The sequence below is a fragment of the Myotis yumanensis genome, unplaced genomic scaffold (genome assembly GCF_028538775.1).
Source record: "Myotis yumanensis isolate MYYU_CA2020_CCGP unplaced genomic scaffold, mMyoYum1.0.hap1 SCAF_4, whole genome shotgun sequence".
NCBI classification, from domain to species: domain Eukaryota; kingdom Metazoa; phylum Chordata; class Mammalia; order Chiroptera; family Vespertilionidae; genus Myotis; species Myotis yumanensis.
The window spans coordinates 41,775,500-41,801,637 of NW_027223755.1; the positions used below are offsets into that span (position 1 = coordinate 41,775,500).

Below are 26,138 nucleotides of genomic sequence, written 5' to 3' on the forward strand. Positions count from 1 at the left end.
TCAACAGAAAACTAAATTGGTTAGAAATAAAATGCAGGGGAAAACAGGTGGGAGGAGAGAAAATGAGGAAAGAACCTTTGGGTATATATTGAAATATGGGAGGTTGGTTGTCAAGGAATGGGGCGAGGGACCTCTGTAAATGTGGGTTGGAGAGAAATCAAAAGGAACTATCTACTTTCTGCATGATGTAGGAAGAGAGTTCTTTTCCTTGTTATATAAGCCTGGCTCACAAGGTTTATCAATTTTTAATTTTTTTGACATCTGGCCTCTGCCTGCCTACTTTTGTCATGTTACCAGTATAACCATAATGATACTGGTGGGTGGCAATGGGGATGTATCAATTTGAAATTTTAAAAGTGACCTGAGACTAGAGATTTTGGATTTTAAACCTCTATGATTAACGTAGCCAAAAAGACTATTAAAAACCAGTTTTTGCCCTGGCCAGTGTTGCTAAGTGGTTAGAGTGGCCCTGGGACCACAGGGTCACAGGTTTGATTCCCAGTCAAGGGCATGTACCTGGGTTGTGGGTTTGATCCCTGGCCCCGGTCAGTGCATGAGTGGGAGGCAATCAGTCGATGTGTCTCTCTTACATCTATGTTTTTCTCTCTCTCCCTCGCATTTGCCCCTTCCACTCTCTCTAAAAAAATCAATGGAAAAATGTCCTCAAGTGACAAAACAAACAAAAAGCCAGTCTTTTGCCATTTATTACTTGAAATCACTCAGTTCCTTTTATTCTCTTTCTTTGCCAGTTGTAGGCTAGATTTTTAGCTGAATTGCAAGCCTTTAGAGTATATCACAAATACGCTAATTATCTGGGTTTCACTATTTGGAGCAGAATTGAGAGGAAAAAAATTTTATGGGGAAAGTTGAAATTAGAATATTTGAAATCATTAATATACCTACTCAGTGTATAACTTTGGGATTTTCTTCATCCAGAAAGCCAAGTGTTGGTGAGCCAAAGTATCTTTGGAAGTACTTAGTAAAGTTTGTTAAACATTTATTAACCACAGATTTCTTCCATAAATATGAAACTCAAACCAGATACATTGGATATGATTATTTATATTAAAAAAGGATTTTAAAAGAGATTTTACTTATTCATGTAGGTGCTTTACTAATATTTGAGATTGGTTTTGATAGAGATTTCTGCCTTTGAGAAAGGGCAGTCGGGATATTTAAGGGCTTTGTATTATATTTTAAGAACGATGATTAAGAAATGAAGCAAACATCTGAACATACTATGTAAGTCCGTAGATAATGGGTAACTAAAACTTTTTAGGCTGGGCTTACATACACACACACACACACACACACACACACACGCGCGCGCATATATATATATATATATATATACTTTAATCCTCACTTGAGGATATTTTTCTTTCTTTTTTAAAAAATACATTTTTATTGATTTCAGAGAGAGGAAGGGAGAGGGAGAGAGAGATTGAAATATCAATGATGAGAGAGAATCATCGATTGGCTGCCTCCTGCACGCCCCCTATGGGGGATTGAGCCCGCAACCTGGGCGTGTGCCCTTGACCGGAATTGAACCTGGGACCCTTCAGTCCGCAGGCCGATGTTCTATCCATTGAGCCAAACCGGTTAGGGTGATATTTTTCCATTGATTTTTAGAGAGAGTGGAAGAGAGAGGGAAAGACAGAGAGAAACATCGACGTGAGAGAAACAATAATTAGTTGCCTCCTGCACGCACCCCGACCAGGGCCCCGGGCTGGGGAGGAGTCTGCAACTGAAGTATGTGCCCTTGACTAGATTCAAACCTGGGACCCTTCAGTCCGCAGGCCAATGCTCTATCCACTGAGCCAAACCAGCTAGGACTATATGTGATTTTAAAAGTTAAGTTTATTAGGTATCAGAATTAAACTTGGAGTTGCCATTTTGTCATTTATATGTGTGTTTTTTAAAAATATATTTTTATTGATTTCAGAGAAGAAGGAAGGAGTGAGAGATAGAAACATCACTGATGAGAATCATTGATCTGCTGCCTCCTGAACACCTCTTACTGGGGATCAAGCCCGAAACCCGGGCATGTGCCTTGACCAGGAATTGAACTGTGACTTCCTGGTTCATGGGTGGACGCTCAACCATTGAGCCACACTGGCTGGGCTCATTTATATGTTTTTAAAAGATTATAACTGTTCTTAATTTTATGCTTCCCCAAATCACTAAGCATTATGTAAATACTTTAAAATATTTATTAGGCAGTTATTAATGAGGCAGTGTGTTGTTGAAGAAGTATTAACTATTGGAAACATACTGAGAAAAGGTTAGAATTCTGGCTTCCCCACTTAAAAATTGTGTGCTCCTAGGAAAATGCAGTAAAAACTAGCAGTGCCTCAGTTTGTTGAGTGTAAATTGGTGATAGTATTTGCTGAGTTGATAAGAGGATTAGAGATAATGTATGCAACATTTTTGGCTTTGTGGGTGGTCAACAGTTCACCAAAGATGTATGGATGACAAAAAGCACCTGAAATAGTGCTCAGCAACATTAGGTATTAGGAAAATCCAAATTGAAATCAGATGAGATGTCACTATATACTTGTTAGCATGGCTAAAATGTAAAGGGTTGACCATACCAAGGGTAGATGTGGAGGAACTGGAACACTTATATACTGCTGTTGGGAATATAAAATGGAATAAATACTTCATTAAACAGTTTGGCAGTTTCTTAAAATGTTAAACATAAACTTCCCAGGTGTTCCAGAAACAATCTAAATGACTATCAGTAGGTGAATGAATAAAATTGGTCTATCTATACAATGCACTGCTACATAACATTGAAAAGGAAGGAACTTTTGACACATGCAACATTGAGTGAATCTCAAAATAATTTTGCTGAGTGAAAGAGGCAGACAAGAAAAAAGTATATAGTGTATGATCCCATTTATGTAAAACTCTAAAATATGAAAGCTATGCTGACAGAAAACAGTGGGTGGGGTGGAGAGGGAGGGATTACTTATGTGCATAAGAAACGGGATAAGTATGATTTTTATTGGAGAAGGTTCATGGGTATATACATATGTCAAACCATTGAACTGTACATTAAAATATTTGCAGTTTATTGTATGTTAACTATAATTCAGTGAAACTAGTAAAAAAAGGAAAACTACATTTTTTTGTTAAGATGTTTTGTTGTACAGCTGGAAATTGAAAAGTGAGGTTGCAGTAATAAAAACAATATCTTCTAGTATTTGGATAAAGGTTTCACATAAATTATGTTATTGTAATATCAAGCCTCAGGTAGTTGCCGCTGGTATATTTAAAAATATTTTATTTTTTAACATTGAGTGTCAGTCTGCATGTGAATATAAAGGTATTAAGAAAAATGACATTTTCTCCTTTTTTCTCTCCCTCCCGCGCCTCCCCCCCACCCCCCGCCTTTTTTAAAAAGGAGTGACAGTTCATTCCGATTCTTTGTATTCTTCTTCGTCTATATTTGTCAGTTTGCCGTACATGTACTACAGGCTGCAGGATTTCACAACTGGGGCAACTGGTAAGTCATTTTATTACTCTAGTTAATCTGTTCATCTTGTATCTTTATGTGATTTTTGGCTTCCTAAAAATAGTTAACAGAGAAAAGCCACATTAGCAAAAGGAAATAAATAAAAGTAAAAATTGCAGTTTTTAGTATTTAATTTTCTAAGACATAACCTTTTTAAAAACCATTCTATTTGAAAATTATGTTCCCATTTTTAAAATTGGCACATTATATCTAGTTTAAATAAAATGTGTATATCATGGGCACTAAGAGGAAAATTTGTAAAAAGGAGACTGAGGAGTGATCAGATAGGAAGGCCAAGGACAGTGGAAGGGAGAGAAAAGAAATCCAAGGGTTTTAAGGAAAAGGGACCTATTATGTGTAAAGCACTATTTTAGGTATTACAAACCTGTTTTCATATACACACACATGTGCATGGACATATGTCTTTGAAGAGTGGAATCACTGCATCACATACATATATATTTTCTTTTTTATTGAATTTATTAGGGTGACATTGGTTAGTAAAATTATATAGGTTTCAGGTGTATAATTCTATAATGCATCATCTGTATATTGTATTGTGTGTTCACCACCCCAAGTCAAGTCTCTTTCCTTCACCATTTATCTCCCTTATACTAACTCTTCTACCTCCCCCACCTCCCTTCCCTCTGGTAATCTCCATACTGTTGTCTATGTCGATGAGTTTTCTTCTTCTTCTTGTTTTTTTCTTAATCTCTTTACCTTTTTCACCTAGCCCCACAACCCCTCCTCCCCTCTTACAGCTGTCAGTCTGTTCTCTATCTGTGAGTCTGTTTCGATTTTGTTTTTTAGTTTATTTTGCTGATTAGATTCTACATATGAGTGAAATCATATGGTACTTGTCTTTCTCTGACTGGGTTATTTCACTTAGCATAACACTCTTCAGGTCTATTCATGCTGTCACACAAGGTAAGATTTCCTTCTTTTTTTATAACCAAATAGTATTCCATTGTATAAATGGGCCACAGCTTTTTTATCCACTTATCTACTGATGGACACTCCATCTGCTTTCAAATATATACATATATTTTTAAATAATATAATCATTCTCCGTATGACAAAATGGTCACTCATTAGGAGGTCCGAAGACGTGGACACTATTTGGACCCAGGCTAGGAGGTAATAGCAGATTTATATCTCCCTTCATACACTGTGGAGCAGACACTCCTTGAATGAAACAACAGGTGGAAAAGAGCACATCTCTAAAATTATCTCCCTCTCTGAAATCAATATATGTGTGTGTGTGTGTGTGTATATATATATATATATATATATATATATATATATATATATTTATTTATTTTTAAGAATTCAACTTTAAATTTGTAACTCAAGTTATAAAAGAAAGAAGAGAGAATCATCGATAGACTGGATAGACTGCCTCCTATATACCCCCTACTGGAGATTGAGCCCACAACCCGGGCATGTCCCCTGACTGAGATTTCAACTGAAACCCCCAGGTTCATAGATGGACATTCAACCACTGAGCAACACTGGCCTGGCACAATTGAGTTTTTATAAGATAAGAGCATATTCTGGGCAAATTTACTGCAGTGTACATAAACTAAAATGAGCATGTAACTACAGTGTATTGAGGACTTACATTTAGTATGCTACTACTGAATTGGAGTAGTGACTGGCAATCAGATAACTTTCAGTAGCTTTGCAGATCTAATGCAGATAATATATTGATATTTTAAGTCCTAGGAAAAAGCATTCATTATCTTTTTTATTTTTTAAGATTTAAAAAAAATGTTTTTATTTCAGAGAGGAAGGGAGAGGGAGAGAGAGATAGAAACATCAATGATGAGAGAGAATCATCACCCAGCTGCCTCCTGCATGCCCCCTATTGGTGATCAAGCCCACAACCTAGGCATATGCCCTGACTGGGAATCGAACTGTGACCTCCTGGTTCATGGGTCAATGCTCAACCACTGAGCCACATAGGCCGGTGCATTCGTTACCATTTTAAATAGTGCTTAGTCTTTGGCATTTGAGGAAATGTTTTAAATATTTAATTAAGAAATACTGCTTATGTTAAAAGCACAAGTTTTTTTTTATTATGAAATTGAAGTAATATCTTACTCTTTAGCACAAACTTTGAAAAAGTGTTAAAATTGAGCACAACAGCATGTGCAGTAATGAAATAGCACAGGAGTCTGCAAGTGATTGTGCATGTAGGATGACCTATTTTAAGATGAATCTCATGTAATTCAGCAGATTTAAACTATTTGAGTTAATCGTAGATTTACATACACATATAAAAAAAATAATTCAGAGAGATCCCAAGTATTCTTTCCCTAGTTTCCCCAGTGGTAATATCTTGGTCAAACTATGGTATAATACCAAAACCAGGATTATGACATTAAGTCAGGATAGAGAACACTTCATCACCAAAGGATCCCTCATGCTGCCCTTTTATAGCCACATTCACTTTCCTCCTGCTCTGATTCCCTCCTTAACGCCAGCAATCACTAATATGTTCGTCATTTCTGTTATTTTGTCATTTCAAGAATTATATAAATGGAATGATATAAATTATATAATTATATAAATGGAATTATACATTGTGTAACTTTTGGCTTTTTTCCCCTCAGCATCATTCTTAGGCGGTTCATTCAGGTTGTTGTGTGTATTTATTCCTGAGTAGTATTTCATGATATGGATGTACCACAGTTTGTTTAACCAGAGTTGAAGGACTCTGGAGTTCCTAGTGTTTGGGCTATTATGAATAAAGTCACTATAGACATTTGTGAACATAAATTTTTATTTCTCTGTGATAAATACCGAAGATTGTAATTGTTGGTTCATATGGAAGTTGCATATTTAGTGTTTTTTAAGAAACTGACAGTTTTCCAGAATGGCTGTACCACTTTACAATCCCACAAACTATGTGTGAGTGATTCAGCCTCCACATCTTCACCAGCATTTGGTATTGTCACTGATTTTACTTTAGCCATCCTGATAGGTGTGTAGTGATATCTAATTGAGGTTTTAATTTGTATTTCCCTAATAACTCATGATGTTGAACATCATTTCATGTGCATATTTGTGATCTTTGTATCCTCTTTGTGAAATATATCTTCATGTTTTTTTTGCCCATTTTCCTATCAATTTTTTTTTTTTTTTACTGTTGAGGTTTGAAAGTTCTTTATATATATTCTGGATGCTAACCCTTTGTTGGATATATGGTTTTCAAATATTTTCTTCCATAATTAAGCAGAATTTAAAATGAACTTTAAAAGAAAGTAATAATGAACTCCTAGGCTTAAAAAATATAAAATCTGATGGTATACACTTAAGGCTGGAGGTTGATATCTGGGTTTGAATTCATACTATGCCATTTAGCTGTATGACCTTGGGCAGGTACTGAATAGCTCAGTGACTCAGTTCCTCACCTGTAAAATAGAGATTAAAAACAGCATTATCTTATAGGATTGTTGTGAGAATTAAATGAGTTAGCATGTATAAAGAACAAGAACATTGCTTGGTTCATAAGAGCTGAATATATGTTAGTTGTTAATGTTATTTTTTAATGTGCATTGATTTATTTACCTAATTATACTTTCTTTTTGTTACTTCATAGTGGTTGGATTTCATCCCTTACTGGTCTCAACAAAAGTATTCCTGTTGGAATCATGATGATAATCATAGCAGCACTTTTCACAGCATCAGCAGTCATCTCACTAGTTATGTTCAAAAAGGTAAATGAAATTTTATGTCTGCAAATTTTTATAGTGAAACTCATTTTCCTATTTTGCTCTTATTGTAACCTCAAGCCATTTTTTTTGTTCTTTTTGTGCAAGTTTGCTCTCTGAGGATTACTTTTTACAATTAATAGTTAATGCATAGATATATTTTTGAAAATTGCATCACATTTTTAACTTCCTGTAAAAAGGAAATATTTTAAAATCCTGTTAACTGAAGGCTTTCTGCATTAACTGAAGAGTCAACCTTATTTTTAAAATTTGGATTATTTAAAAATATTCTGATTTCTTTTTTGAATATTAAATATATTAGCCTGATTAGTGAAGTGTGATGTGTGCATTTTATTTGTATTTAAAATGTAAAGACACTAAATTATTTATATAAGGTGTAAAGTAAGCTAGTGACAGGTTCAGGCTGGGTTATGACATGAATTTTTGTTTTTAGTGACTGCTCAATTTTCTACACTTCTTCCTATTGAATTCCCATGGCTGTTTTCACAGCCTTAAAAAAAATCATTACATAGTGTAGGAGAGAAATCCGTGTTTTTATTTATTTATATAAAGTTTAATGGTGTTTTATGATGCATTACAGAAATGTTTTCTATTCTACATGTGTTCAAACTTGATATACAAACCCTTGAAATAACACCTATGTTTTAAAATGATAGACTTTTGATAGGTCTCACTCTGAAGAAAATAAGTCTATACAACATTTTTCTTTATTTTTTAATGCCCAGTTAATTGAGATATGTACAAGGAGTGGATAGAAATAATTGTACTTTATATTTAAGAACACTCTGTACTCTTGAAATATTTTACTTGTACATTTGCCTTTTGTCCTTCTCAAAACTCGCTGAAGGTTAGACTATTTTTTTCTGTCCAAATTTTGCTATTCATTTTCTGTTAATAAAGCTTTTATTTTCTGAACTACACACACATACTATTGAAACTCAGCGCTCTAAAGCTACTGAATCCTAGTCATTTTGCATTCTTCCTCCTCTTTGAAGCCTTCTGTGCTATAGTGGCTCCTCTTCCTCAGTCTTCATAATTGTGTTCTGATTCTTCTGCCTCTGAGCCTATTCTTTCTCTTTCATTTATTTCTTTGTCCAGTTCATTAGTAAAAGTCTTCTTAAATGCAGTCAGTTCACTGATTTTTGTGCTGTAAAATCTAAAGACCTCCAAACAAACCTAGCACTCTGAAGATTTTTGAAGTGGACATGAGGTGGGAAATGGAATTGTGGTGAATGTGGGAGGTAGGACTAGTCCTTTTCACAGCTCCTGGATCCAGACTTTCTACTCTAGTCAAACTGTACTATGTATTCAGTTTCTTAAAAATACATCCTGCAGCTTCCTTTGCCCCAGTTCATGCTATGCTTCTTAACTTTCAGGTTGCTTCATCTCTACCAGTGTTCTTTAAGCACTTGTTCAAATCTTCCTGCCTCTTCCACAGAATCTTTCTTAGGGATTATGTCATCCTCTATTTTATCAGGGAACTTGCTGTCTGTATTACACACTGGGATCTGGGCATAAGCCACTTTATGTACCTTATAGTGCACATTTTCTGGGTACCCAGCTTGTTAAATTCCTCCACAGTGAATATATCTTGTTGCATTGGAATTAAATGAGAAGAGCTTTGGAACCACACAACTCAGGTCAAAAATCTGACATCTTCACATACAGCTGTATGGACTGAGGCATGCTTCTGTAACCGCTCAGGTTCATTACCTTCACCCATACTCTAAGCTCCATGGCAGCGGGACCTAGTCTGTGTGCTTTCAGGCTGTATTCCTCACATTTAGAACAGTGACTGGCAGTGATTGGCATGTGATAGGTATAAATATAGGTTGAATGAATGAGAATAACTGCTACTTTTATGGGATTGGTGTGAGGATTGAATGAAATAATGAATGTAAATTGCATAGCACAGGGCCTCAATTAAAATTAATGTTCTTTTCTGGTCTTTTGACCTCTTCATCATGTTATATTCAGGGTCTGGTCTGATGTGTAGTTTTGTTGAGTAGGTGCTTGTATCAGTCAGTGTTCCATCAGAGAAACAGAACAGAATAAAGCTATTTATTGAGATGAATTGGCTTATGTGGTTGTGGGGGTTGGCCAGATCAGTCTGAAACCCACAGCTGGGCAGTCAGGAAGGGTTGTAAGCTCAAGCAGAAGCTGAAGCTCTAGTCCACAGGTGGGATTTTTTTCTTTCTCAGAAAAACCTCAGTTCTGTTGATAAGGCATTTTAACTAATTGAATCAAGCCCACCCAGATCATTCAAGATATTCTCTTTTTTTCAGAGTGAACTGATTATAGATGATAACCATATATGCAAAATACCTTCACAGCAACACCTAGATTAGTGTTTGGTAACTGGAGAGTATAGTCTGACCATTATAACATCTCTTTGGACAATTTATTCCAAATATATCATAGGGGATGCTTTCTAAAACTAGAAATGTAATAAATTTAGAGTACAGTAGAGGGTTTTGTGGTATGTTGCAGGTTCCATTCATTTGTTAAACAACCATTGAAGAGTATGTGTTAGTGTGCCATATGCTCAAGGAGTTCACATTGTGGTGTGGAAGAGAAACAAATGAATGGGTATCAAAATCCAATGATTTAGTGGCCATTGTGTGGCCAAATATAGGGAGCACACAGGAGGGACATCTAACTAAGTTTTGGAGATCTCTTTTAGTAGTGAGGTCTTTTTGTATTGCCTTGGGTGAGAGATCATGATGAACAGGAGTTACCTAAGTAAAGGATTAATGGGGAAGGAGAGGATAAGTAGGTACCAGGTAGCAGGGATACCATTTTCATATCTAGCTGCAGGGAATAGCATGGTATATACAGGGAATTAAAAGTAGCTGAGAATGGATGGGAAATAAGCCTGGTGCTTGAGTCCTGCAAGGAGAAAGTGAGCTGTTGGTGGTAGAGGAGAGGTAAAGATGAGGCTGAAAAAGTAAGTGTACTTTTATTCTGTAGGTCTTGTAAACTAAGAAACCTTGTTAAGAAATTTGGATCTTGCCCCAGCCAGCTTGGCTTGGTGGATAGAGTGTCGGCTTGTGGACTGAAGGGTCCCAGGTTTGATTCCGGTCAAGGGCACATGCCCGGGTTGTGGGCTCGATCCCCAGTAGGGGGCGTGCAGGAGGCAGCCAATCAATGATTCTCTTTCATCATTGATGTTTCTATCTCTCTCTCCTTCCTTCCTCTCTGAAAACAATAAAAAAATAAAAAGTAATAATAATAAAAAGAAGAAATTTGGATCATCTCCAAAGAGTAGTGGTGGGCCATAGAAGAGGTTCAAAGAGGAGAGCAGTTGAATTGATCTGATTTGAACTTTGGAAAGACTATTCAGAAATAGATTTGGGATTTGTGGGGCACCAATGTGGTACTTAGAGAAATTAAGACTTGGAGATAAGCTAGGCAGCTGGTTACTACTAGAAAGTAATGATGGTAGCCTAAACTGAGAAAGTGGCAGTAAGGTAACCGTAGCACGGGGAAAATGAGCAGGTAGTGATTGATTTGACTTGGGCCTGGAAGTGGGGGATGAGGGAAGACTCAAGGATGACAACCCAGTCTTTTAGATGGTGGGTCATTCAGGAAGAGAGCATCAGATGTTTTCAACTTTACACATGGAGAGTCTAAACTTCTAGAGGGGCCTAAAGTGTAATTAATCACTTTGTAGGCTTTTGGATAATAAGTTGGGAGCAAAGGAAAGAGCTTTAGGCTGGATTTCTAGACTTGGGAAGTATTGACTTCTTGATGTAAATGGAACATAGAAGGTGAATATGAAGTGAGAAGAGGGTCTAGGGTAGAATACTCCCAACAATTAAGAATCTACTGAGGGAAGAATGTGGAAGAAATTTTAACCAGCAGTGGTGGTGGTGGGGAATGTGTGGCATAGATGCTTAATAGAGTCAGAGTGTAGAGGAAGTGTTTATTTTGCAGCTGCTGTGTAACTGACTGCTGTGTGCAGCACTCTAGTCTTTGACCTGCAATGTTTTTCCCCAGGTAACAATTCTTCAGGATCCAGTTGCATGAAAAGAAAGGTTTTAGAGCTGTGCTTGTTGTATTCCAGGCATTCAAAAGAAGTATGACTGCTTCTCAAATCAGTATATTGATATGGAAATTGTACAACATACTATATTTTGGTTGGCTTTTTTTCCTGTTACTACATAATTAAAGAAGTTCCCAGTTATTTCTTTTTTATATGTGTTCACTGTCTTTCAGTCTGTATAAGCTTTTAAACTTATCTGAATCTCATAGTCTTTATCTGTGAAAGAAGGAATTTAGATGAGATGATTTTGTGACGTACAGTCAATGGGGATAATATAAGCTAAAATGTGATTTGAGCTAGCTTTCATATTTGTAATGGCATAGATTTCTCTTACTTTGATAGAAATTGAGATCCGATAAAAGCACCTAATTTTTTTCTTTTTCACTTGCTCAAAACTGGCTGTTTAAAAAAAAATAAAAAATAAAAAATTTGGCATTATGTAGCCATAGTTTATAACCACTAGGGGTCAGGCTCTTCATAAACCCTCTAAAAGTTATCTGTGCACACACTATTTTAACTCTAGAATTGTTGTTTTAATCGGCTATTTTGTGTTTCCATCCCTAGCTAAACACATTCTGTGATATATGTTTATTGCTCTTACAGTGAATACAATTTTGAGAATTTTGTTGGCATTCTGATATCTTGTATAGTTGGAGTAGGTAATCATTGGTATGTAGAATTCCCAGTATGAACATTATGGTAACTTAACATTGTTTCCCTCGTAGCATCATCTTACAATCCAAATTTAAAAAAAATTGAAATGCAAGAATACCTGTCTCTTGTACCTCTTCATAAATGAGGGAATAGTTCAGCCTGTACCTTTCACAGATAGATTTCTTAAAATTTTCATTAGATTATTTCTAAATGATGTTTTGTTTTTTAAATATCTTCTTTCTATAGTAAATGATTAGAATTGAATAATAGTTTGGGGTTAAGGCAGAGGTGTTATAAGTGGGTCAAATAATAAATGAATGAATCACAGGGGAATATGTATGAGGGGTATCCAAAATTTCCCCCTTTTTTAAATTTGTGTGAGAGCTAGAATAACTTAGTATGGAAGACATAAATAGATAATACATAATTCATATTCCTCTTGGGACCTAGTTTTGAATGATTTTTTCCATGAAACTTTAAAAATTGTATATAGACTTTTGTGTCCACATTCATCAGGTAATTATTAGTAGTAAATCAAGTATTTATAATGCTATACATAACATATTTTTATTCAAATCTTTATATATATATTTTAACAGCTTCATTGAGGTATTTAAATATGCAGTTTACTCATTTAAAATGTACAGTTCAGTTGTTTTGAATATATTATTAATCTTTAAAGATTGTGGGAAAAAATATATAACATAAAATTTGCCATTTTAATCAGTTTTAAGTGTACAAGTCAGTGACATTAATTATATTCATAACATTGTATAACCATTACCATTGTCTATTTCCAAAATTTTTTCATCACACCAAACAGAAACTCTGTAGCCATTTAGTAACTCCATTTCCCTAATCCTGGTAACTACTAATATACTTTCTGTATCAGTGAATTTGTCTATTCTAGATATTTCATGTAAGTGGAATCATACAATATTTTCCTTTTGTGTTTGACTCATATCACTTAGCATAAAGTTTTCAAGGTTCAGCCATGTTGTAGTATGAATCAGAATTTCTTTGTTATGGCCGAATAATATTCCACTGTATGTACATGCTACATTGTGTTATTAATCTGTTGGTCACTTCGGTTGTTTCCTCCTTTTCGCTATTGTGAATAATGCTATGTGTGAATATTGGTGTACACATATCTGTTTGAGTTTCTGCTTTCAGTTTTTGTGGGTATATACCTAGGAATGGAGTTGCTTGGTGATCAACTTTTAGCTTTTTGAGGAACCACCAAATTATTGTCCATAGTGGCTGCATTATTTTGTATTACTACCAGCAAGGGTTCCAATTTCCCCACATCTTTGCCAACACTTGTTATATTCCATTTTTCTAATTATAGCCATCCTAGTAGGTATGAAGTAGTATGTTTACTTTTTAAAAAATTATAGAGCGTCGGCCTGCGGACTGAAAGGTCCCAGGTTCGATTCCGGTCAAGGGCATGTACCTGGGTTGCGGGCACATCCCCAGTGGGAGATGTGCAGGAAGCGGCTGATCAATGTTTCTCTCTCATCAATGTTTCTAACTCTCTATCTCTCTCCCTTCCTCTCTGTAAAAAATCAATAAAATATATTTAAAAAAAAAAAAAAAAAAAAAAAAAAAAAAATTAACCTCTGAGGTAATTACAAACTAAGCATTTTACTTTGTAACACAGGTACGTATAGTCTACTAGAGCAGTATTGCATTTATTTGCTAACTTTTTAATAACGAAGATAATTTTAGGTCATTTGTTTATTTCCTAGCAGATAAAGAAACCAATACTTATTCAGGGGCTCCTGCCACAATTTATGTCTTTATTAAAGGGTGTAACAATAAATGGAAATGTTCTTCCCCTAAAGGAACTAAAAGCATGTGGGGTATCAGACATGTAGATAAGCCCTCCAAAAGAAGCAGCATAATTTGCATCCCTAAAAGATGTACTAAGTGTAGGAGGTACTCACAATAGGGAAAGCCACAGCTAGTTCACGCAGAAAGAGGACAACAGTATTGGAGTTAGGCCCCAAAGGATGAGTGGGATTTCAATAGCATGAAACTAAAGTTGGTAATTCAAGAGGTTACAGAAGGGGGACATCTGACCTAGATCTATGGACGAGAGGCTTTATAGAGGATTTCTTGGAAATGGTTGATTGAAAAAATTGGGCTTATGGATCCATAGTTTATTAAACACTCAAAATAAGAATAAAAATATTTCAAAAACTCATTTATTTGTATTTTCCCAGCTTTTATAAAAGTTAAAATAATTTTGGTACGACAGGGGTCTTATATTAACAAAAGCATGAATTATTGAAATGGTGTTTTATAAGCTTTAATGAAAATATGTTTGGAAAATTTTGATTAAGTAAAGTACCATGGTTCTTTACTTTCCATCTAATTTTTTTTTTTGGTCATACACCACCCCAGTGTACACTAAGATATTTTTGAAGATACATTAAGGAAGCAGCGTTCCCTTCTGGAATTGCATCTTGTTAGTGACCCATATGCAGATATTTAAAAATTAATTTTAAGTTTTATTAGTGCAACATATTTACATAATTATTTTATCCTGAGGAAAACTCCCAGAGACAGGGTAACAAATATTCTTGTTTTATGGAGGTTTTGAGTGGTGATAGTATGTGAGCATTGTGCACTGAATACTTATGTAGTCTTTTCCCTCTAGGTGTCTCTCTGGGTCTATATAGATAGACTATTGAGAAAGTGTGCTAATCCTACCTTTATTTTGCCTCTGTGCTCTGTGGAGCTATGAATTTCATTTTAAGTGTTTAAACTATGAAGCCTGTGAATATATCACATCAGCTACTCAATACGAATTTGAAAAAGGAAATAACAAAGCAAATTCAAAGAAATGTTTATTTATTACATGTCTATAAACTTGGAGGACCTAGTGAACCTGTAATTACATTGCACTGTGACTGGGTCTAGTAAGTAAAGAAGATTTATTAGATTTCTACAATGTACTTCATTTACTAGAATCTAATCATATGTACTCACTGTGAGATAATTTCTTAAACATAGGAATTGTAATTTATCTATATTAATGTTCCATTAAAAATGTGATTTTGAAAGAGGAGTAGAAATAATCTATACTTATAATAGTGCTATGGTTACTAGAAGAAAGGACTTTTAGGGTTTACCAATATGTGTACTTGTCAGTCCTCTCCTTTTCTCCCTAACATTTTCACACTTTGATGCACGATAATATTGCATGGCCTTGCACCACTATATCAGAAGAATTCAGGAGTGCCTGGGTATTTTTATCTTTTACCCTGACAGTTCTTCATTCCTTAATATGCTTTCTTCCCTTGCCATCTGTAGAAGAGTCCTTGGTTTTTTCCCCTTCCTCTCCTAATCATTCCTTGTTGCTGTCGGTACCTCTTAAATATTGGTGTCTTAGATAGACTTTGGTACTTTTTAAAAAATTTATATTTTATTGATTTTTTTACAAGGGAGAGAGATAGTTAGAAACATCGATCAGCTGCCTCCTGCACACCCCTACTGGGGATGTGCCCACAACCCAGGTACATGCCCTTGACCGGAATTGAACCTTGGACCCTTTAGTCCGCAAGCCGACGCTCTATCCACTGAGCCAAACCAGTTAGGGCTTTGACTTTCCTCCTACTTTGCGTGTGTGGTGTTTTAAAAATTGCACAATAGTCTTTATTTTTCTCAAAAAGTTGAAAAAGAGAAATGCAAGACATTTCAGTGTCTTGACTGCATTATAAAGTGTTATATGTAAACAATTTTTTTTTTTAAAAGATGGTGTAGCTATAGAGAAAACAATGTTAAAGGAAATGCAAAGGAAGGAAAATTTTCATAAATCACAGAAAGTACCAGCCTGATAGCTTGCTTCCCAGTGTTTCTCAGAAGATAGAATGCAAACCAGAAGGACTGTTTTGTTTAGATTGGTTATAAAATCAGACAAAAGAAATCTGACACTTCAGAATCTATCACAGAAAATCAACTATGGAAGAAATAAAAACTTTAAAATTAAATTTAAGTATCTGGATATATAGAAAGTTCAAGTGTTTTGACAAGTATAATAGGTTTTATGTTGGTAAAGTTGGTTAGTTTTTCTAAGCTGCTACTTTATGATGTAGACAAATCTAATCATTCCAGTTGTTTTCTAAGGGAAGAAGTTAGGAGCTACAATTGCAACAGTTGTAAACAATACTCTAGTAGGCCCTAATATTATTATCTAGTAACTCACATCTTTTGAATTAAAGTTTTGGTAGATTTAGATGTTCAGTTTAAAACTATTTTTAAAAGATGGGCAGTGGGATGTGGCCTGATCTATAAAAATATCAGTAAGCAAAGAAGTGACTGAATATACACTTTAGGTATAATTAACTTAAGTATCTTAGACTTAAGAACAAAGCCCTCATTCACCTACAATATTCACTCCAGAAATATGGAGGCTATATCTAGTGAGCTGAGATTAAAGTCATGGGCATATTACTGCTCATTACCTCTATATATGGCAACTGGTAGAAGTGGGTATTTATATTAGAAATCTTAAAATTATCTTTGTATAATATTAAATTTTACAAATTTATCTGCAATCCATTTATTCCTCCCAATATTGTTCCTTCCAGGAACCTGTACATTCTTCTTTGGTAGTCTTAGGAATCTTTTTAACATAGTTATTTTTCAAGAAAAGGAGATTTTGCTTTGGGCATTAAAATACATACCTGGTTCTGCCATATTTATTATTAAATATCTCTTGAAGTATTTGATTCGTGGTTGAAGGTAGGAGTTATCCACATTGGAGGGGATTTGTTATTTTCGGAAGTCTTTTTGTTATCTACTTGAGAAGTTCTTTTTGGGATTTATCCACGTTTTCAAGAAACTGTTCAAATACTTTTACGTGAAGACCTAGACTGGTCTAATAATCTATGGTTCTATGTTTGATATGGGATTCAGCTTTGTTCTCCTCTTTTTCCTCTTCATTAGTGGAAATGGCATCTAATTCATGGCAGATGGAGCTTACAGTTGGAACAATAAGTGGATCAAATGGATGCATTTTCTGTAAATCAGTAGACACTGAAATTTGACCTGTTTTGGGATGAACACTAGAAGGGCTTCTTAGCAACTGGTAGAAGTGAATACTTATATCAGAAATTACGTAGCTAACATTGATATCCAGCCATGGAAAACAGTACTGGAGCATGATCTCCCACTCAAGCCAGGCTCCACATTTGTCATATTTTATGTCATTTGGATATCTGGCTACTTTCTTCAGATGGTCCTTCAAATGCTCCCATTGCTGAAGTGAACTGTGATCCTTTTAGAACAGCGGTTCTCAACCTGTGGGTCGCGACCCCTTTGAGGGTCGAAGGACTCTTTCACAGGGGTCACCTAAGACCATCGGAAAACACATATATAATTACATATTGTTTTTGTGATTAACCACTATGCTTTAATTATGTTCAATTTGTAACAATGAAAATACATCCTGCATATCAGATATTTACATTACGATTCATAACAGTAGCAAAATTACAGTTATGAAGTAGCAACAAAAATAATTTTATGGTTGGGGGTCACCACAACATGAGGAACGGTATTAGCCGAAACCGGTTTGGCTCAGTGGATAGAGCGTCGGCCTGCGGACTGAAGGGTCCCAGGTTCGATTCCGGTCAAGGGCATGTACCTGGGTTGCGGGCACATCCCCAGTGGGGGATGTGCAGGAGGCAGCTGATCGATGTTTCTCTCTCATCGATGTTTCTAACTCTCTATCTCTCTCCCTTCCTCTCTGTAAAAAATCAATAAAATATATTTAAAAAAAAAAAAAAAAGGAACGGTATTAAAGGGTCGCGGCATTAGGAAGGTTGAGAACCACTGTTTTAGAAGCTTTGTTGAAGGTCATCATGAATTTTGTTTCAGGAACACTAGCTTAAAATCTATCTTGACCAACCAGGGCATATTCTTCTAAGTATTTATTTATTATGTTTATAGATTTTCTGACAAAAGGGTGATTTTTTTCATTTTGGTGCAATTTCTTTCTAATATCTTGACCACCCTTTACAATACTCAAATACTCAACTATCCCCGACTGTACTGTGGAGGACAGTTTTCTAACTGATTCATTATAGACCCAACAGTGAACACCTCTTCTTCTAGAACAGCGGTTCTCAACCTGTGGGTCTCAACCCCTTTGGCAGTCGAATGACCCTTTCACAGGGGTCGCCTAAGACCATCCTGCATATCAGACATTTACATTACGATTCATAACAGTAGCAACATTACAGTTATGAAGTAGCAACGAAAATAATTTTATGGTTGGGTCACAACATGAGGAACTGTATTTAAAGGGCCAGAAAGTTGAGAACTACTGGTCTAGAACATACCCAGAGACAATGTTTAAATTCATAGTCCTCTTTCAGTGCTCGGTTGATGATGTGTATGGCCATTGTCATGAGGGTCCAGCACTTAGAATATATGTCTGCAGAACTACAACATCTCTTCACATCATCATAGTTTATGTCAATGTCAAACACCAGTTCGTTTTTTTATGATCCTGGAAAGCTCTCAGCTTCACTGTATTATGTTTATTGAGTTTGTGGGAATATACTGTACCTATATCAATCTTGTATGGATTCAAGGTTGTTGAAGGATTGGTAGCGAAATGTAAATATCATCTTTAGTGTGAATGATAATTAACGGTGTTGAGGGTAATTCTCTTTATCACTCTGCCAATGATAATATTAGGTGAAGAGAAAGAGCTCCTAAAGCTTAAGCAGCTTGGGAAGCTCAGCGGGGTCAGATGCCTCCATGGAACTCAGTACTCAGCCCCAGCAGGATAACCGCAAGAATTGGAACCACACTGGAGCCTCTACTTTGTGTTCTTCATGGACAGTTTCATTTGTCAGAATTGTAGCTACCATGTATATGCCAATGGTTTCCAAGTCCATGTCTCTAGCCCATTCCTCTCTTGAGCTCTAAACCAAATCTTTACCTGAGTAGGTATTCAGTAAACGTTTGTAAGAATATATGACTGTTGAACCTAACCAAGCATCTCCCCCTCTCCCCCAAATCAGCCTATCCTCTCTATTCTTTTTGAAATGACTTCCTCGTATCCATACTTAACTTGAATGTCTTTGACTCATTCTGCTTTTTTTCACTTGACATTTACTCTATAATTACGAGTTCCTATACAGGTTGGGGGAAAGGACTGACTTTGGTGCTCTGCCCCCATCCTCCAAACCTGCTTTGATTGCATTTCATTCAGGCTTCTAATTTAGATCTAATCACAGTGCAGTGTAATTACAGATTTGATTTTCGGTCTCTTCCTCTCTCCCCCCCAAGTTTGTAGGCATATAATAAATATTTGTTCCAATTTGTTTTATTATTTCCTTTCTCAAGTTTGTATTAAATTGAGTGGCTGATGTTATATGTATTGATATGCTTCATTGTTTATGCATCTTAAAACACATGCTAATAGAGTATTTTTGAACCTTACCCATGAAAAGAAATCCCAAGATTTGAGTGATAAATCAGTATGGACAGACAGTTCACAGAATTGTTCCTTTGTAAATCCTTTAAAACTTGACCATTCACAAAAGGTTAAATGTATACAGAGTGGACAGCAGAAGTATCTTTGAGGACATAAATAGTGCTTGGTACATTAAATGATAAAATTATATCAGAGGACTATAATATGGTCATTGGTGTATATATAGCCAATATAGAAATAGGTAAGGTGTTATTTTCTTTGATTTGTCTAGGGTAGTAAATTAATGTATTAAAGTCAGAATGTATCTTGTTATGTTAAACTATTTAATTAGGTACAGCAGAAAACAAAGCTTTTTTCATTTGATTAAGTTCTTTAAATTATTTTTGGTTTGGTGTAGGCATAATTATTTTTTCTGGATTGGGGATTAAAAGGAAAATCTATGTTAAGAAAATATTTAAATACAATATTTTGTGTCAGTGTGATGGCTGATGTTTTTGATCTTAGGAATCATGCCTAGAATCTACTCCTTTTTTCTGAGTCATGTTATAATTAATTAAAGAGCTATTGAAAGTGAATGTATAGATGACCACTTATCTTCTTCTGCTTTTTTGTGCCTATGTAGGTACATGGACTGTATCGCACAACAGGTGCTAGTTTTGAGAAGGCCCAACAAGAATTCGCATCAGGTGTGATGTCCAACAAAACTGTCCAGACCGCAGCTGCAAACGCAGCTTCGACTGCAGCAACTAGTGCAGCTCAGAATGCTTTCAAGGGTAACCAAATTTAGAGAATCTGCAAACAATACACTGTTACCTTTTGACTGTACTTTTTTCTCCACTTACTGTATTCTATAAATATTTTTATGTTCAGTACACACAGCATGTATATCTCCTATTTACTTGTTGCATGGGCAAAAACCAGAAAAACTTCCTTGTCTTATTATTTACCTAACAGTTTCTTAAGATTTTAGTGCCCCTTGCAGAAAAAAATATTACATGCTAAATAAATATTCTCCATATTTTGGGGGCGATGAATGTTCAGCAAATTATTTCAGTGACAAGACACTAAAATTAATATGGTACTTATGATTAAAAATGCACTTAGTAATAGCTGCAGTCATTCTTTCAAGAATCTTAGACTTAAGGATTACACATTGGAGCAGTAAATAGATGCTTCATTTCTTTTTTCTTATTTATATTGCAAGAAATAGACCATCAGAGACTTGTGGATTTTTAGATTGACTTGCTTTTTTTAGCAGTTTGTCACCAGTGAAGAGCCTATGTGCATTTCGTAGTAGATAATGTAAATTTTATCTTTTTATTTTCTTTTTTTAGAGTAGCTGATATTTTGATATCATTCTATGATCTTGCATGGGCACCAGGTTTTTTAAATTAAAATAATTAGTATTTTGGGTTCTGCACTGCTTATGGTTGTACAATTGGGGAGTCATTTGTAAAATTTTAAAAGTGATTTTCTGTAATAGTTTCTTTTAAATAAAAGTTTATTGGGGTGCAATATGAGAATATAATATGTAGTGCATTATCCAAAAGAAAAGGTAGAAAATTGATGGAATAGAATGTACTGATGAGAATACCTTTTTTTTTTTGAATTTTCAGTATTCATATCATAGTAAAATATTACCGTATGAAACATTGGTATATTCTGTGGCTACTCTTTTTAATTGAACTGAGATTATGTTTGGCAGCTCTTTTTGTGTGTGTGTGTAATTTTTAACAGAGGTATTAAAGTCTAGTCTTAACTCCTTGTCCATAAAGAACGTACGGTATTTAAGGGATTTTTTTTTTAGTATCTCATCTTTAGTGGCATTAAATATTAAAAGACCCTGGCATTTTACATATAATTGAATTTCTAATACATATCAGTCTTTCAAATTTTGAGACAGACTGAATATATTAAAATTTTTCAGTAATAGAAAAAAGAAAACATTTAATTTGCACCAAGCAAGAAAATATACAGTTGAATGCATTAATTATGAATATAATCACTTTAAAATTATTACTATGCAGCACAGGAATTCATTCTTATAGTATATTTGGGTTGAAAGTTTGAATCATCTTTAATACTGATTAAGAGACTCAATACATTTGTAAAGTCATGATATTGTGTTTTACAAGTAATTAGCTAATTTAAGATTACAGAATAGTGATTTATTCAACTTGATTTTAAGTAAGGATCATTTATTGGATTATATTATTTGATATTGCATATCCCTTAAAAAAAATCAGATGGGCACAAATGGTTAAATCATTTTCATTTTCTCTCCAAATCTGAAGTTAAAATGAAGTCCATGCTGGGGCTGGATGGTGAGTTCTTACTATTTATGAAAGAAGCTTGGCATGATAGTGCTACTAGGTGACATAGATCCATCCCAGTGGTGTTTACAGATTTATTTGGGACTTTATTGAAGTAATATACTTGAAATGTATTTCTTTTATTTTAATGAAAATAGGCTTCAGAGTATCAATTTAAAGCTGTTTGTGAATATTTCTGATCAGCGATAATCTCTACCTACTTTCTCAACCAAATAAGCCAGTCAAGTTTTTCAGAATCTATAGTCTTATTGAAAATTTGTTTCATCAGTGTGCTCTATTGAGTGTGGATTTTACATATATTGAAAATGTTCACCACAAAATACAACAAGAACACCATGTCCATATCTCAAGCCCATTTTTTATTTTTCTTTAAAGTGCAAATGAAAGCTACATCATAGAGACTTTGGAAAAATGCTGAGATACTTTCCTTCAAGAACAGGAATACCTTTATCCTGTAGAACTCCCCATTGTTAAATAGCAAAGAATAATTACAACCAACAGTATCTTTTTGTGTAGATGGGGAAAATGTTGTTATAAATTCAGTTATGTGGGTTAATACAAGCTTATGAGAGAATTGTTTCTTAAGAACATAAATGTGCATTAAAATGAGGGCAATGCTTACAGATTGATAAGGTGTAGGGATTTTAAATTCTTATATTTTCTATTAACAAAATCAGTAAATAGTCACATTTTCACCCAGCAAAAGATTGGCATTTGTTAGTGTTTTATGCTTCATATTAACATTACCCATTATCAGAATCATGAAATGGTTTTTTACAGTGTAAGCACCCATGTCATTTTTTAGTCTGCAATATTAAGTGGTGGCTGTTTTTATTTAAAACTGAAGTTGGAACACTGGAAAATCCTTCCTCAGTGACTTGTAATTTGGGACTTGGATTATTTATGTAGGGATGTTTGTATATTTTGTCAGTGAGTAATACTGCGCTGCCATCATGGTGACTGTCATGGTTCTATATAAATGCCCTCCATCTGTCCCTCTAATGTTGCATGTCTCCGGTGGTTTGGAAGTTTTGTATATTTATTGTATTAACACAGAGTGTTCTAAAATAAAATGCTGTTTAATGGATGTTTGTTTGTATAATTTTAAATACTTCATTAGCATTTCAGAGGCAGAAATTATGCTGAGGGTTTAATGTATATAGAAATTCCACATTTGAATTTAAAAAATAATCTGTATAATTCTGTCATTTGCTAACAAAATAAACATATAAAAGATTAGTTAAAAACTCTCATCAACATAAAATGACAACTTTTCTGTTGCATTAGACCTTTATAGGTAGAGGGATATGAGCTTCACTCATAGTAAATATTTTGACCACTTTAAGGTCAATATACACAGACTGCCTAGAGATTTAAAATGGAGAAATGTGTTTTGTGGTTCAGATTTTTCCTAGTGGGTTAGAATAAGTGCCTGTGTATTAATAGGTCATTGATGTGAGTGAACTTGTGTTCTGTTTCCTAACCTCGCTATCTATTGCTGTTTTATGTATCAATGAAAATACCTGTTTGATTTTTCACTGGTTATTTAAAGAGGATGTTAAATCATGTTCATGATGAATCTTATATTGAGAAATATGTGTTCAATTAAAATAGGAACAGCATTTTCAATTTTCTGGGTTTACCTAAAAAATGAGTTTGAATTGTCATTGGATATATCTCCTTCTATAAATCATGTTGTGATAATGTATAGTTTGCATTTTTGAGGAAATTTATGTTAAATTTATTAGTTGTTTCTGTAAATTATTTGTAGTAGCATAATGTTTTTATCTTTTTCTGAAAACACTGAAATTAGCATTTAATTTTATCTTTCTTGGTAAAAATGTATGTTTAGACTGTTACTATATAGAACTTATCATTTTATCCATTTTTCCCCTTTAGAATTACCATGGCTGTCACACACCATTTCACTGTATCTCCTTCCATTTTTTCCTTAAGGAATATGTTTAGAGGAATCTGTTGATTTCCTGTGATTAAGACCTTTAGGAGTGAAATAAAAGTGGCTAATAAATTAATGATGGTTAAAAATAAAAAAAATACCTTATTTGATGCCCTAACTGGTTTGGCTCAGTGGATAGAGTGTCAGCCTGTGGACTGAAAGGTCCCAGGTTCGATTCTGGTCAAGGGCATGTACCTTGGTTGTGGGCACATGCCCAGTAGGAGGTGTACAGGAGGCAGCTGATCGATGTTTTTAGCTCTCTATCCCTCTCTCTTCCTCTCTGTAAAAATCAATAAAATATATTTTTTAAAAATACCTTATTTGATAAATTTTGAAGTACCATACTATAAATTTATTTAGAATAATATGTTTTAAAATATTAGAGTTGTTTTAAGTGCTCGTTTATTAAACTAAAAAGTTGTATCTCGATGGTTAAATATTATGGAAAGTGAAGTATTTCCATTAGAGATTAGGTTATTGATTGGTATTTTTAAACCTATTTTATGCCTTTATCACAATATATAGAGAGCAAGAAAGAAATCTATCAAAATTTACTAAGCCAGGCATTGCCACTGTTCTGTCCTATATAGTAGTAGATACAGTATCTTTCATTGAAAGATTCTAGGAAAATAGGGAAAGACTTTTCTCTTGTGTTCCTACCATTCCTGAGGGTTCCATATTTACCATTTAACCTTGTGATTTTGGTAGGACAAAACTTACAAACTGTAGAATTTTCATTGGCACTGTTAATGTTTTCAAATGGCAAGGGACATGGGAGCCACCATGTAACAATGCAGTGAGTATTAAATTTTATGTTTATCTAAATCTTGATTTGTTGTTCAGCTCATATCTTTCTGGGCTTGGCATGGCTGATGTAACTAAAACCATCTTGCCACTAAAACCCATTTTATCTTTTCTCTAATGGGGACAGAAAATAATTAAGTCTCTTCTACCTAGTAATGTTTCACATACGTTATGTATTATCTTCTTTTCATTTAAACAGTCCTAATTTATAAAATAATAGTATGCAAATTTTATTTTTTTAACACTTAGATATAATCCCACAATTCTCCATAACTTTAAAAATATTTTGTGGGTCAGTGATTCTCAAGATAAATCATGGTTGTGGTAGTTGTTACTATTGGCAATTTGTACGATTCTTCAGGTGTTTTGGGGCTAGGAAAAAAAATTGCCCCAAATCACTGTGTTTTATCTGGTGATCAGGGTGATTCCTACAATGTTATAGTCACCTCCATGAAAACTGAGCACACTGGGCATACACATTTCTCAAACTCATTTTTTTCTAGTATGAAAGTAATATATGTTGAACAATTGAGAAATATAGAAAATGATAAATGAGAAAATAAAAATAATTTTTCATTTAGTAATAGCACTGCCAATATTTTATTGGATTTTTCCCATTCTTTTTCTATGCATACATAGTTTATGGAGTGAAGAGATATAGCAATGTTTAACTTTTTGAATTCATAAAATTAATACACTTCAGTCTAAATTATAGGAAATATTGGTAAGCAAAAGAAGGTAAAACTGCTCATAATTTTATACCCATAAGTAACTACTATTAATATTTGGTTTATGTCTTTCTATTTATTTTCTCATAAGACAACTTTTTCCCTAAAATCAAAAAATAAGATTTCCCTCTATATTGTCATAGATCCTTTTAGGGATGTTTATCGAGCTCTCACATGCCCATTTCTTTGGGGCCCCTGAACACTACATTGGTACTGGATGTCATCTAGCCATGGTGGACCCATGCTTGGCTCATTACATTTTTTTCCTGGGTAGATGTGTCCAGAACTATACTGTTTTAGTGGCAAGATGGTTTTAGCTGTACCACATTCTTCCATGAGGAAGGAGTCACCATCAAGCTGCAGAATGAAGCAGACATCGAGGACAAGTGGGATGGAAGGACATAGGAAAAAACCTTGATAGCTTTGCATTTCCTGTATGGGGCCTGACTGCTCACCCATATTTCGTCCCATTAATCCCAGTAATATTTTTATTCTGTTTTCTCTCTGAGCTACTTTGAGTTGGTTTCCTGTTACTTTCAACTGGAGAATTTTAACAAACACAAAGGTTTGTAATCTTTTTGCAATTATGATGTAAATAATATGTTGAACTTTATTTCACACTAGAGTCCCAGTGCACGGATTCATGCACTGGTGGGGGCGTGGCCTGCGGGGATCAGCCACTGTGGGAGCGCCGCTCATCCTCGTCAGCCAAGTGGCTGTGGACCCACCCTCTGAGCGGCTGCTCCCTGGTCCGGCATCTTCCATGGAGCCGGAGCACTCACCTCTCCAGGGGACCCGGTCGGGGCTGGGTCCAGGGACAATAGCACTGAGAGGTGGTGGAGTAGGCCTCAGTCCCACAGCGGTCACGAACCTGCCTTCCAGCCTCCCGGGTCATCTCTTCAAG

The 26,138-nt window shown here is 34.9% G+C and overlaps 1 protein-coding gene and 1 pseudogene across 2 annotated transcripts in view; one reads left to right on the forward strand and one right to left on the reverse strand.

The window, feature by feature from the left end:
- SCAMP1 (secretory carrier membrane protein 1) overlaps nucleotides 1–22,832 on the forward strand; it is a 67,576-nt gene extending 44,744 nt beyond the window's left edge. For both annotated transcript variants that reach the window (XM_070412232.1, XM_070412231.1), the window contains 3 exons: nucleotides 3,410–3,511; nucleotides 7,125–7,242; nucleotides 20,035–22,832. In XM_070412232.1, coding sequence (XP_070268333.1) covers nucleotides 3,410–3,511; nucleotides 7,125–7,242; nucleotides 20,035–20,199 — 385 coding nt within the window. In that variant the 3' untranslated portion in view covers nucleotides 20,200–22,832. The remainder of the gene's footprint in view (nucleotides 1–3,409; nucleotides 3,512–7,124; nucleotides 7,243–20,034) is intronic.
- LOC139008373 (DNA primase small subunit pseudogene) lies at nucleotides 16,750–18,369 on the reverse strand (annotated as a pseudogene).
- Nucleotides 22,833–26,138: the final 3,306 nt, after the last annotated feature.